The 13,631-nt window shown below is 40.1% G+C and overlaps 1 protein-coding gene across 1 annotated transcript; it reads left to right on the top strand.

Annotated features, from left to right (window-relative positions):
- The first annotated feature begins 5,071 nt into the window (after positions 1-5,071).
- c28h5orf22 (chromosome 28 C5orf22 homolog) lies at positions 5,072-13,429 on the top strand. Its single transcript, XM_071133117.1, has 9 exons — positions 5,072-5,282; positions 5,879-6,024; positions 6,278-6,427; positions 6,538-7,036; positions 7,212-7,274; positions 7,395-7,516; positions 10,958-11,024; positions 11,325-11,464; positions 11,985-13,429. The coding sequence occupies exons 1-9, from the start codon at positions 5,214-5,216 to the stop codon at positions 12,130-12,132; spliced, it is 1,404 nt and encodes a 467-aa protein (XP_070989218.1). The 5' UTR covers positions 5,072-5,213; the 3' UTR covers positions 12,133-13,429.
- The last annotated feature ends 202 nt before the right edge of the window (positions 13,430-13,631 follow it).

Below are 13,631 nucleotides of genomic sequence, written 5' to 3'. Positions count from 1 at the left end.
TTACGAAACGCATCACACAAGCTAGAACCCAACAACATCGTTATAATTTCAGTTCTGCGTTGCGTTGCCTTGCTTGTGGGTACTAATTTCCTTGCATAAAATATGACTCATTTCATTGACATTGTGGGATTTTATGATAAATAGCGCTCTCTGCTGGTGTGTCAAGGAATGGGTTCACCTTCTTTAAAATCAAATCAAATGTTATTTGTCACATGAGTTGAATACAACAGGTGTAGGGTAGACCTTACAGTGAAACGCTTACTTGCAAGCCCTTAACCAACAATGCAGTTTTAAGAAAAATACATAAAAAAGAAAATAAGAAATAAGAAAATAAAAGTGTTATTTAAAAAATGAATAAAAAATATAAAAATATACAGTGCCTTGCGAAAGTATTCGCCCCCCTTGAACTTTGCGACCTTTTGCCACATTTCAGGCTTCAAACATAAAGATATAAAACTGTATCTTTTTGTGAAGAATCAACAACAAGTGGGACACAATCATGAAGTGGAACGACATTTATTGGATATTTCAAACTTTTTTAACAAATCAAAAACTGAAAAATTGGGCGTGCAAAATTATTCAGCCCCTTTACTTTCAGTGCAGCAAACTCTCTCCAGAAGTTCAGTGAGGATCTCTGAATGATCCAATGTTGACCTAAATGACTAATGATGATAAATACAATCCACCTGTGTGTAATCAAGTCTCCGTATAAATGCACCTGCACTGTGATAGTCTCAGAGGTCCGTTAAAAGCGCAGAGAGCATCATGAAGAACATGGAACACACCAGGCAGGTCCGAAATCCGGTTTTAAACTTCTTCACAACAGTATTTGGATACAAAAAGATTTCCCAAGCTTTAAACATCCCAAGGAGCACTGTGCAAGCGATAATATTGAAATGGAAGGAGTATTAGACCACTGCACATCTACCAAGACCTGGCCGTCCCTCTAAACTTTCAGCTCATACAAGGAGAAGACTGATCAGAGATGCAGCCAAGAGGCCCATGATCACTCTGGATGAACTGCAGAGATCTACAGCTGAGGTGGGAGACTCTGTCCATAGGACAACAATCAGTCGTATATTGCACAAATCTGGCCTTTATGGAAGAGTGGCAAGAAGAAAGCCATTTCTTAAAGATATCCATAAAAAGTGTTGTTTAAAGTTTGCCACAAGCCACCTGGGAGACACACCAAACATGTGGAAGAAGGTGCTCTGGTCAGATGAAACCAAAATTGAACTTTTTGGCAACAATGCAAAACGTTATGTTTGGCGTAAAAGCAACACAGCTGAACACACCATCCCCACTGTCAAACATGGTGGTGGCAGCATCCTGCTTTTCTTCAGCAGGGACAGGGAAGATAGTTAAAATTGATGGGAAGATGGATGCAGCCAAATACAGGACCATTCTGGAAGAACCTGATGGAGTCTGCAAAAGACCTGAGACTGGGACGGAGATTTGTCTTCCAACAAGACAATGATCCAAAACATAAAGCAAAATCTACAATGGAATGGTTCAAAAATAAACATATCCAGGTGTTAGAATGGCCAAGTCAAAGTCCAGACCTGAATCCAATCGAGAATCTGTGGAAAGAACTGAAAACTGCTGTTCACAAATGCTCTCCATCCAACCTCACTGAGCTCGAGCTGTTTTGCAAGGAGGAATGGGAAAAAATGTCAGTCTCTCGATGTGCAAAACTGATAGAGACATACCCCAAGCGACTTACAGCTGTAATCGCAGCAAAAGGTGGCGCTACAAAGTATTAACTTAAGGGGGCTGAATAATTTTGCACGCCCAATTTTTCCGATTTTGATTTGTTAAAAAAGTTTGAAATATCCAATAAATGTTGTTCCACTTCATGATTGTGTCCCACTTGTTGTTGATTCTTCACAAAAAAATACAGTTTTATATCTTTATGTTTGAAGCCTGAAATGTGGCAATAGGTCGCAAAGTTCAAGGGGGCCGAATACATTCGCAAGGCACTGTAAGAAATAAAAGTAACAAATAATTAAAGAGCAGCAGTAAAATAACAATAGTAAGGCTATATACAGGGTGTACAGTCATAGTGTTTCCCAACTCCAGTACTCAAGTACCCTCAACAGTACACATTTGTACTGTAGTCCCAGACAAGCACACCTGATTCAACTGGATTTGGGAAATAAATACTGTACACCTCAACAGGACACACTTGTGTATGTGATCATATGTAAGTGTACAAAATTATGTAACAAGGAAATATATTGGCAAGGAAATATATCATTTGCAGCATCATGGGAAACAAGAAAAATCTTTTGAGATGCTTTTTACAGTAATTACAGAAGTGGGCGTGCCTTCATAACATACTGAAGAGATGACATGTGCTCATAATAGGTGCCCGAAAGGCTTGTTCCAATAAGCAGCTGGATTGTGTGATTCCCAAATACTTCTGCTAGAAGTTCAACAGTATTTTGAAGAACTGTCAAAATCCGCGGAGAAATTCTTAACGTCTGAATAAGAAGAGACTCAGTCAACCAGAAATCCTGAAGTAAAAGTTTTAACATCAGAATGAATATGTTTTTATAACCATATAACAAGATCTGACTGAGCACTTACAAAGAGAATCATGGCAAAAAGAGATCATCAAATCAAAGGGAAATCTGAGACGGCAGTTGAAGAGGTACAAAAAAGAAGAGAGAGGGCCAAGAGGCACTGATCGTAGTGGAGGGAATTTCAGGGAAATCAAATCAGTTATTTTTGTAAATAAAGTCCAACCCCCACTACTTCCTCATCCTCGACGGTTAGCGTGATGCAGGCAGCTACCACTTACCCAGCCACCCACTCACCTCCAGCGGACTGGGCCGCGACCAATCAGACAGCCAAAGGGCCCAGGGCCATGTGGAAGATGCGCTGGATGGGGAAGCCACGGCTGTGTGGGATGAGCCTCATAAGCCGTGCACACACACTGGCTGAGTCTTTCCATTTAGAACTTTGGGAGAGACAAATAACAGGAGGTTGATGATGAATACATCACTGATATGAGACGAGGCAGCAAGAAAGGGGTTGAAACTTGTTTATATATAAACCGATTTAAGAAAATGAAAGAGCGCTAGAGCGACAGAGAGAGAGCGAGAGAGGGAGATCCAAATCAAACAAATAGCATACAGAGTAGAATACAGTAAGTTGCACACTGCACAGTGAGAGAGGGTGAAGAGGGAACATTATGATGGGTCAAAAAGAGACAGAGCCTTGGTGAAGAACATAGAAATCCATCAGACAGGTATGATTTATTTAACAAGGCCCCGCCAAAACCTAAACTAATATTCCAAAATGAGAGTGGTCAATGTGTCCTGAGGAACACAGAGAGATTTCTCTTCCACTCCAAACTGATGAGGCATAGAGCACTGTGGGACGCTTACAGTATAGATGAATAACACTGTATCAAAGTTTCTCTCTACCATCTTCTTGTCTCACCTTCTGGTGGACTTTTCAAACAGTTCCAGACTCAGAGGGTGTGAAAGGCATATAATATGAGGAATAATTCAACAAAAGATTACTCTGCAGCACCTTAAACTTGGGGTAGAGCTTTGAAACTCCCAGACTTGAGGTATCTGATTTGAACTCTGAGCCAGCCACCTCTTTGACAGGCAGTGTGTGAGAGCTGGAGAGATGAGTAACGTGCAGGAGATATACTGCTCAAAGGACAAGAAAATAACACACCTCACCAGTCTTACTCAGTCCTTACAGTCAAGAGTAGGAATAAAATGAGCAGAGTGCCAATTCAAAAAACTATACTGTCATGGAAGTTTTTGAATTGGCACTCTCCTCATGTATCTCTGCTCTGCTGAGTTGTCTCCATTTCAAAAAAGGTTCATACAAGTCAATCCATTAGCAGAAAAGGTTGACACAAGTCAATCCAATTGCAAATGTGCTAAAGGTTTCTGCTGGCTATCAGCAACAGAGTTGGAGAGATTTGAAGTGAGATTTGAAACCCTTCCTAAGGTATTTAGCCTACAGGGGTACCATGCAGGCATAATATGTCTATCTGTATTGTTTTTTATGTAAGTAATTGATACCGGAGCGCCAGGTCTAGGTCCAAGAGGCTTCTAAACAGCTTCTGCCCCCAAGCCATAAGACTCCTGAACATCTAATGAAATGGCTACCCAGACTATTTGCTTTGCCCCCCCCCCCCCTTCTACGCTGCTGCTACCCTGTTATTATCTATGCATAGTCACTTTAATAACTCTACCTACATGTACATATTACCTCAATTACATCGACACCGGTGCCCCCGCATATTGACTCTCTACCGGTACCCCCTGTATATAGCCTCGCTATTGATAATTTACTGCTTCTCGTTAAATATTTGCTACTTCTCGTTAAATATTTGTTACTTTTATCTCTTACTTTTTTGGGGTGTTTTCTTAAAACTGCATTGTTGGTTAGGGGCTTGTAAGTAAGCATTTCACTGTAAGGTTGTATTCGGCGCATTTGACAAATACTATTTGATTTGAAATAAGGCGATATTTATCAGAGCAGAGAGCACAACCCATTTGTGGGAATAGGCTTGCAGTGACATTTTTGTAGTAGACTTAACTACTGTAGGCAATATGCAGGCAAATCAATCATTTTGAGGCAGATGATACATGATACATGTTGGCATCAAAGCAAGCAGGAAAACGGCTCCATCAGAGCAGGCAGGGCTGCTGTCTCTCTGATCTCTAACCATGATGTAGATAAAGTTGTTTTGAGGATCAATGTAGAGAAAAGATCCAAACCTTACGAGTACAAAATCTAAAGTTGAAGACATCAGCTGAAAGTTGACCCTCACTTTTTGTACTGACCAATAGAGGGCAGAATTGTACCAAATATATTTCAATCTTTCTAAAAGTAGAATACCAGTACTGTAGGCTGACTCGTAGGCTCCTACAACCGTTTTTCATGAGTTGTAAATCGAGAGTAAAATATAAAAACGACCATTTTAATGCATGACATTTGCTCCAGCTATTCGACCGTGTTTCCAGTCGGTGTAAAAGAGACGGTGGACACTATCACACCAATCACAAGCTGGCTTTCAAATACCAGCCAATAGAAAGTCAGACATATGAGAGAGAGGCGGTCGTGTTTGGGTTTTGTTTTCAGACAGGTGTCGCATGCAAACCTGAGTCTTCCTAGCTAATATTTCAGAGATTATTTAAAATTGACCTAGTTCACAAGTAAAAACAACATCGGACTAAAAAATGAATTGTCCGCCATCGAAAAGGGTTTATGCCGATTTGCCCGTATGGATCGTAGAAGATCACTGTGATGTAAGAACATTTAGCTAGCAGTAGCTATATTTAGTTAGCTAGAGTTAGCTACATTTTTGTAATATCTAACGTTATATTGCTAGCTAGTTGCACACTGAAAAATACTATGTATTCCCCATTTGAATGTCTCTACAATGGCGATCTACAGTACATCACTGTGCGATGCTACCTCACTTTCTGAAAATAGCAAATTCCTTAGCTGGCTAAGAGATCACATTACATTTGCTTAGCTAGCTGGCAAGCTAACGTTAGCTAGCTACTTTACTAAGGATTCATGCATGCTTACTCTATAATTGTAACCAGATCAGGTCTCCTTTCTGGTTTTGAACAACCAGGTTTTTGTTCCAGCCCAGCACCAACACATCAAATGCAATACTTTGTTATCCAGACTGGAGATCTTGATTTTTGTTGATTACTTGAAAGGTAACGTTAGTTTAGTGCTGGAACAAAAGCCTGCACACCCAGTCCAGGACCCTGGGCTAGATATAGATAGGTACCACTGACCTGACCCCCCCCTCTTGCTTGACATAGACACATTGTTTTAATGAATTTTGAGAATGTATCTATCTTTTGTCTGCTTGAATTGTGTCCCTCAGGTGGTAAGTCCTATATATCGGGCTATAGCATCAAGGCACTTGCCGCTGAAGAACATCAAGATGGTCCATCTGGATTCCCATCCAGACCTCCTCATACCTGTCAATATGCCTGCAGATACTGTGTTTGACAAGGACTCCTTGCTCAGGTGGGATTACTGATGAACAGGGAGACTGGCCTGTACTGTACCGGTAAACATACTGTATGGACACGGACATGCCATCATCCCACATTTTATATATCCTTGAAATCTTTGTTTGCTAAGTTACCTCTTCAGGTAGCCTACAGCACAGACTAACATTCATTCAATTTCACTAAATTAATAGGGCATGACATGACCAGTGTTAGCAAATACATTACATGCATTCACTCACTGATCATGTATTGTTATTTTTTTGCAGTGAGCTGAGCATTGAGAACTGGATCATGCCCATGGTATATGCTGGGCATGTGTCTCACGTGGCATGGCTCCATCCCTACTGGGCACAGCAGATCAAGGAAGGGGAGCACTCCTTTTCTGTGGGAAAAGACTCCTCCACAACCACCATCAGGTAATTAAATGTTAGCCAATCACTTCCTGATTTTCTGGATTTCTTACACAGGGAGGTATGGTTTGACCCAAATATGTTTCTTATTTGTACTTTGTTTGATTTTGTTTCAGAGTTACAAGTAAGGACGATTACTTTTTAAGTGACGGCCTGTATGTTCCTCAGGATCAGCTGGAGAATCCTAAACCTCTGGGACTGAGTGTTGTCTTAGTGAACCCTGTGGCGTGTTGCCAGAGGGAAGACATGGGAAGGGACATTGAGAAGAGCTCTGCCAAAAGACCCAGGATAGAGAAAAAGGGAGCTGGGGATTTGAATGATGCTCAACCCTCTGCTTCAGCTTCCAAGTCTGAAAGCAGCTCTAGTAGCTGTACTGACAGTGTTCAGCCACCAGGTGGCAGTATAACCACAGGGAGCAGCAGCAATGGCAACAACAGAGAAGAGGAAAATGAACCACTCAAAAAGCCTTGTTTGAAGACTGACAAGGATGTGGGTTCAATGACCTACGCTGTGAACAGCCTTCTCTCCGTTATCAAACAAACTGATCCATACATACTTGACATCGACCTTGATTTTTTCTCTTGTAAGAATCCTTTCAAGGAGATGTATACACAGGTAAAGGCAATTATTGGTTACCAGAGGCTGAACCTTCTCAAGAAAACATATACTGCTGAGATGTTGCAGATATCTTACTTAGAATCAGCAGAAGTGTTGTAAGATGTTGTTTTTTCCTTGGCATTCATCTCATGATTTGACGCCATCAGTTTTACTCCCCCTCTGTATACCACAGGAAGAGTACAATATTCTACAGGAGCTATACAGCTTCAGGAAACCTAGAGAAGACCCAGATGAGGTGAGAGAAAATACCGTCTGTTCTGAAGGTGTTATCTGTGTCGGAAGGTGTCTCTGTATCAGAAGTATGTGGTGTTTCTCCCCTGCTGTACACTACAACTGTGTCATGTGTTGTTTTCAGGAGGAGTTGACAGAGTGTGTGGAGAGACGTATCCGGCAGCTGGAGGATCTGGAGGCAGCATTTGCAGACCTGGTGGAGGATGATAGTGAGGAGACAGTCAAGCGCTGGGCTGCCAACCCTGGGTAGGGTAAATCCCCTCTACCTTCCTTATGGTATCTGGGCTGGCGTTGCTGAGTAAATCTCCTGTACCTGCCAGGCAGTAATTTCTGCATCAGCCCAACTAGCCCTAATCCTCAGAAACCTTCTATCCTTAGAATCCTTCACTCAGCACTGGCCAGCTTAAAATTGGTACTGGAGAAAGATTAGATGAGATTGAGATCTACTTATGATTATTTCCCCACATATAGTCCCTTGAGAAAGTATTCACACCCCTTGACTTTTCCCACATTTTGTTGTGATACAGCCTGAATTTAAAATAAATGAAATTGAGATTTTGTCACTAGTCTACATACAATACCCCATAATGTCAAAGTAGAATTGTGTTTTTAGATTATATTTTTTTTACACATTAATTAAAAATGAAAAGCTGAAATGTCTTGAGTCAATAAGTATTCAACCCCTAGAAAAAAAGAGGAAGGGAAGCGCTGCTAAGGTACACAATAGTAGATTTTGGTAGACTGAAGGTGTTCTTTGGTAAAAGGGGTCAATTGGTCATCAAAAAGAAAGGACCAAGGCACTCTTCATATAATTAATTGAAATGCCTTTATTTGTATGGCATGTTCAATGGAAAAAAAGTTTACAAACTCCGACGCGTTTCGGCTGCTTGGCCTTCATCATGGAGTACAAAGAAAGGATTTTGAACAGCTTTTTCCAATCAGCCCTGATTTGAAGAGGGAATGGATCAGCATCAGAATGCCTATAAAGGTAGTTCTAACCTTAAATATGACTGGGCAAAGTGCCAAGAATAGGAGAGCCATCTATTCCATAGTACACTAGAACATGGACAACAACATAGCTGAGGGCAATGGAGCAAAATGTCCACTAGATGACAGCAAATGGACCTATCACGACCCTACAGGAAGGGTGAGAAATCCATATCTTCATTTAAACCAGGGTACTTAGTGGCCTGTAGTTTGTAAATCCTTATCTTCATTTAAACCGGGGTACTCAATGGCCTGTAGCTTGTAAATCCATATCTTCATTTAAACCAGGGTACTTAGTGGCCTGTAGTTTGTAAATCCATATCTTCATTTAAACCAGGGTACTTAGTGGCCTGTAGTTTGTAAATCCATATCTTCATTTAAACCAGGGTACTTAGTGGCCTGTAGCTTGTAAATCCATATCTTCATTTAAACCAGGGTACTTAGTGGACTGTAGTTTGTAAATCCATATCTTCATTTAAACCAGGGTACTTAGTGGCCTGTAGCTTGTAAATCAATATCTTCATTTAAACTAGGGTACTTAGTGGCCTGTAGCTTGTAAATCCATATCTTCATTTAAACCAGGGTACTTAGTGGCCTGTAGTTTGTAAATCCATATCTTCATTTAAACCAGGGTACTTAGTGGCCTGTAGCTTGTAAATCCATATCTTCATTTAAACCATATCCATATCTTCATTTAAACCAGGGTACTTAGTGGCCTGTAAGCTGTAAATCCCAAAACTTTATTTTTGGTTTAGCTGTAGGGTTGTGATTAGGGAAGCACAATATATCGGTGAACATATCGGAATCGGCCAATATTAGCTAAAAATGCCAACATCGGAATCGGCCCGATGTCTAGTTTAACACCAACATGCAAAACCGATGTCAAAACTGATGACGCCACGTAAAATGTTGCATTACACGTGCAACACAGCATTCCTAACCTAGCCCACAATGTCTGCTGTGTGGATCAAGCAGTCAACAAATTGAGCAGTCATTTGAACGAGTAAGAAAATTTCAGCGAGACAACTCAAAGGCGAAATCCATTAACACCAAGATAATGGAATTCATTGCCCTTGACAATCAACTGTTTTCTGTCATGGGTGATGTTGGCTTTCGCCGACTGGTCGACCACCAGTACACATGTTGCACTACCGGAGTTCCACAGTAATAGCGTCACTGCTATTAGCTTTACGACATAATATGGAACGCCGTTTGGGTCTTTACGTGTCAAAAACGAATTTGACGCATTAAATAAGCTTGTAATTTGGCACGTCAAATAACAGTTCTAGTATAGAATGTTGTGTGTGTGATGAATTTGCACATGCAAGCCAAGCGCCACCACTACTATCAGTAGCACTGTCAAAGCTGTACAAATAAAGTCTGCAAACACCGGACACGAACGATGTGCTTACAATACTGCTTTAGTAATATGTCATTATTTGTTCGACCACAACTTCTGGGGTAGCTAGCTAGTTTTATCTTACTTAGCTAGCACCAATACAACCAGCCTGAAAACAATGACCAGTAGAAACTGCAGTCATTTTCATTATTCTTAACAATGATTTAGGAATCCTTGTGAGTAAGTATTAGCTAGGTAGCCACTTGTTGTCTTCCTATTAAAATTGAACTTCAATTCATGAAAATAAATGGCTAGCCAGCTACTTAACCCTGTTGCCCAAAGCTCATTTTATAAGCAGCCAGCTAGCTTCATCTGGCTAATGAGGCTCGACCGGACCGGGTTTTGTGTTGTGAAGCTAGTCACAATAAGGATTAGGCACAATAGTGGAATTTGCGGTTTGCCTTCAAAATGAAAATGATGCAGCAGGTTACAATTAGTGTAATTTTGCCATATTTAGACTAGATCATGTTAAACAAGGTTGGAATGTGAAGCAATGAAATGGGGTATCAGTCTACTCTGTGACACCCACAGAACACAACTGTGGAGGCCAAATATACACTGGAGTTGCTTACCAAGAAGACATTGAATGTTCCTGAGTAGCCTAGTTACTGTTTTGACTTAAATTGTCTTGGAACATCTATGGGAAGTCTTGGAAATGGCTGTCTAGCGATGATCAGCAACCAACTTGACAGAGCTTGAATATTTTTTTTGAAGAATAATGTGCAAATAATGTACAATCCAGGTGTGCAAAGCTCTTAGAGACTTGCCCAGAAAGACTCACACCTGTAATCTCTGCCAAAGGTGATTCTAACGTATTGACTCAGGAGTGTGAATACTTATGGAAGTGATATATTTCTGTACTTCATTTTCAATAAATTGGCAAACATTTCAACAAAACACTTTGTCCTTAAAGGGTATTGTGTGTAAATGGGTGAGCAAAACAATTAATTGGATACATTTTTTAAATTCAGGCTGGAACACAACAAAATGTGGTATAAGTCAAAGGGTATGAATACTTTCTGAAGGCACTGTAGATCTAGGCCTACTCTATATCTGCAGTGTGTCTTTCCCATGAACAACTGATATAATACCTTTTATCCAAGTTGTCCTCTGGGGTTGATCACCTCTCTGCTGTCTGCCTCTCACACAGTCTGAATTAGATTAGGCTGACATTAGGATATCATTTTAGATAGAGAGATACTGTACAGGCGTGGTACTGTAGGGCTCTGCCTGGAGGTGATGATCATGGTGGAAAATATCGGAAACTTATTTTGAAGGTTTTTTTTCTCTCCTGTTTTTAGGATGACCTCTTTGGTCAAACTGGTGGGAAGCCTGCGGAGTCGAAACGAGGCCCCTGACTACGAAATGGTAAACAGCTTTTTTCACCGACAGAGTCATCACCATTAGTGTGTTTTTTTCTTTCTATATTTCTAATTTCAGGGAAGGAAAATAAGATGAGGAAGAACATAATGTAGCACTAATTAACAGTTCAATTAGATCATTTAATATAGCCTGTCCCCTTAACAGCTAAAAGGGTTTTCTTTTTGCTCGCTGCCTCTTTCCAACCTTTTACTCTGAAAGGCACCATGATGATAAAAAGCTGGCTTTCATTATGTGGTTGGCTGACATTCTCTCCCTTCCTATGCGATGGTGATGATGATGATGAAGGTGCACCAGGCGGGGCTGACCTGTGACTACTCGGAGCTGCCCCACCACATCAGTAGTGAGGAGGAGGTTGAGAGACTGGTCCTGGCAGTGGAGCTCGTCCTGGAGGCCCTGCCGAAGCCCACCCTTGTCACTGTCTCCAGGTACGTCAGCGCCACTCACCCTCCTTGGAAAACAGCCATTTTACTTATTCAAAGAAAATGGGATTTGTAGCTTGCGGAAGGACATTGGACATGTAGCAAACAGTTTATTTTTGACAGCCATCAATTTATTTGCAAGATGGAAAGTTCATGAAGTACTGACTCATTCAGTTAGTGTTTGTTAGCAAAGGCGGATGTCAAAGATGTGAAAACATAGTCTTGACGCATATAGACACATTTGTTCTGCTACTAAGAAATGTTATCTAATCTTCAAATAATGCAGATCTTACGTCAATTGACACAAACACCTTAGTCATTGTATTCTCAGCAAAGTTGTTGTTTTTCATGCAAAGCACAGTCCATTTAACAAAGTATAATGACGCATCACCTTTGCCTGGATGACATTGTTTTTGAATGACTGAATTACAAGATTCTGTTCAATCGTGTTATGCAAACTGTCCAAATTTCCCAATGTGTTATTGGACAATTTGACAGCTGATTGATTCAGTGTTTTGTTTGGCAGATCCAGTCTGGATGAGTACTGCCCAACTGAACAGGTAAACTCCATCCAGAGTAGGATACTAGCCGTCCTGGAGTCTTTATATGGCTCGTTGGATGTCCATAAGGAGTACGAGACGAAACCAGAGGACAACCTGCCCAAGGCATCATGATACAAATCATCCTCATTTGTGATGCATCCATCAAATGACTGACTTTCACTCAGAAATCATGCACTGGTGTCAGTGTCAGGATTCAGCCTGAAGATACACACATGACTGACTTTCACTCAGAAATCATCCACTGTTGTCAGTGTCAGGATTCAGCCTGAAGATACACACATGACTGACTTTCACTCAGAAATCATGTACTGGTGTCAGTGTGAGGATTCAGCCTGAAGATACACACATGTACTAGTTTATTTGAAAGGCTTTAAGTTTAAAGTATGAATTAATGGTTGAAAATCAAGATAGCATGTCTACCTGCTCCTGTTATTTTCATTTTTCCTCAGGTAGGCAGGTGTATCAAACATATCTATATTCACCTGACCATTGTTACTGATACTGTACAATTTAATGAGGACAGTTTTTATCATTTGTGTTCCATTACTTGTTTGATACTTTCTTGCCCAGTCCAGACAATTTCATATGCAGGCATAATTCACTAAGTGAAAATTTGACTATGGAGCCATTTTACACTAAATGCAGTGATTGCACTGGCAAATTGTTCAACTGTATCTGTCGGAATTTTTCATTTAAATTAATTAATTAATTTGATTTTTATTTCCTTTTGCTCATTTCGCAAATCTTTTCCCTAGATGCATCCCTTCAATACAATCTGAGGAAGTGCTGAGGACTCTTTTTTTTAATATTTGTTTTATTTGTTTTTTTGTACTTCAAAGCAGCAAATGAGTATGATTAGATCCTATCCTACCCCACCCACTTCGGTTTGTTTGCTCCCATTGCCAGTTGCTTAGCAACTCTATTCAGTACTTTCACATTTTCATCTCACTGTTTGTACAAATGTATAAATAGATTATTCTCTCAGTCAAGACTATTACATATTATTACAAAACTTTAATGCCTTGGCTGTCAATGCAGAGTACAATTTGTCCCAACTACAACACTGTCATTTTGAGTGTACAAGAATACCTATTCATGGTTGTACATGAATATATGAAACTTAATTTAATGTTATTCTCATTTAATTCTTACAGATGCTCTCCATAATATTGTTCTAATTTTGAACGTCTTCCAAGGAAAGATAAAAGATACCCATCAGATACCCATCAGAGGAGGCTATATTTGTTGTAATGTAATCTATTACATTTTCCATGGTTATAATAGACTCAATTGGATTGTTTTGTTTCCTGTTTTAATAGTGCCTGTGTTACTTTGAACAGAGCTGGTGCATTTAAATAAAATTTTTAAAAAATAAAAAAATCACCCATGACAAATTGTCCAATTATAATATTCATAGCTTTGCGTATAATATCTTCATGCATCCTGAGGATTGGAATCAGCCTTTCATATTGCCTGGGGTAATTCACAACAGAAACACACACCGACTCAATTAAGAGGACATTGATGCACCTCAAACATAATCATATGATTTTATTTTGAGGATTGCAGCCCACCATTTAAAAAATAATTTATACCACAGCATGATGTAG

This window comes from Oncorhynchus clarkii, chromosome 28 (genome assembly GCF_045791955.1).
Source record: "Oncorhynchus clarkii lewisi isolate Uvic-CL-2024 chromosome 28, UVic_Ocla_1.0, whole genome shotgun sequence".
Classification (NCBI taxonomy): Eukaryota; Metazoa; Chordata; class Actinopteri; order Salmoniformes; family Salmonidae; genus Oncorhynchus; species Oncorhynchus clarkii.
Note: the sequence above shows the minus strand (reverse complement) of the source record. Positions and strands in the feature narration are given on the sequence as shown.

Coding starts and splice junctions, on each gene's coding strand:
- c28h5orf22 (XM_071133117.1), top strand. CDS start 5,214: ATGAATTGTCCGCCATCGAAAAGGGTTTATGCCGATTTGCCCGTATGG. Junction 7,275..7,394: donor CTAGAGAAGACCCAGATGAG/GTGAGAGAAAAT, acceptor TGTTGTTTTCAG/GAGGAGTTGACAGAGTGTGT. Junction 11,465..11,984: donor ACCCTTGTCACTGTCTCCAG/GTACGTCAGCGC, acceptor TTTGTTTGGCAG/ATCCAGTCTGGATGAGTACT.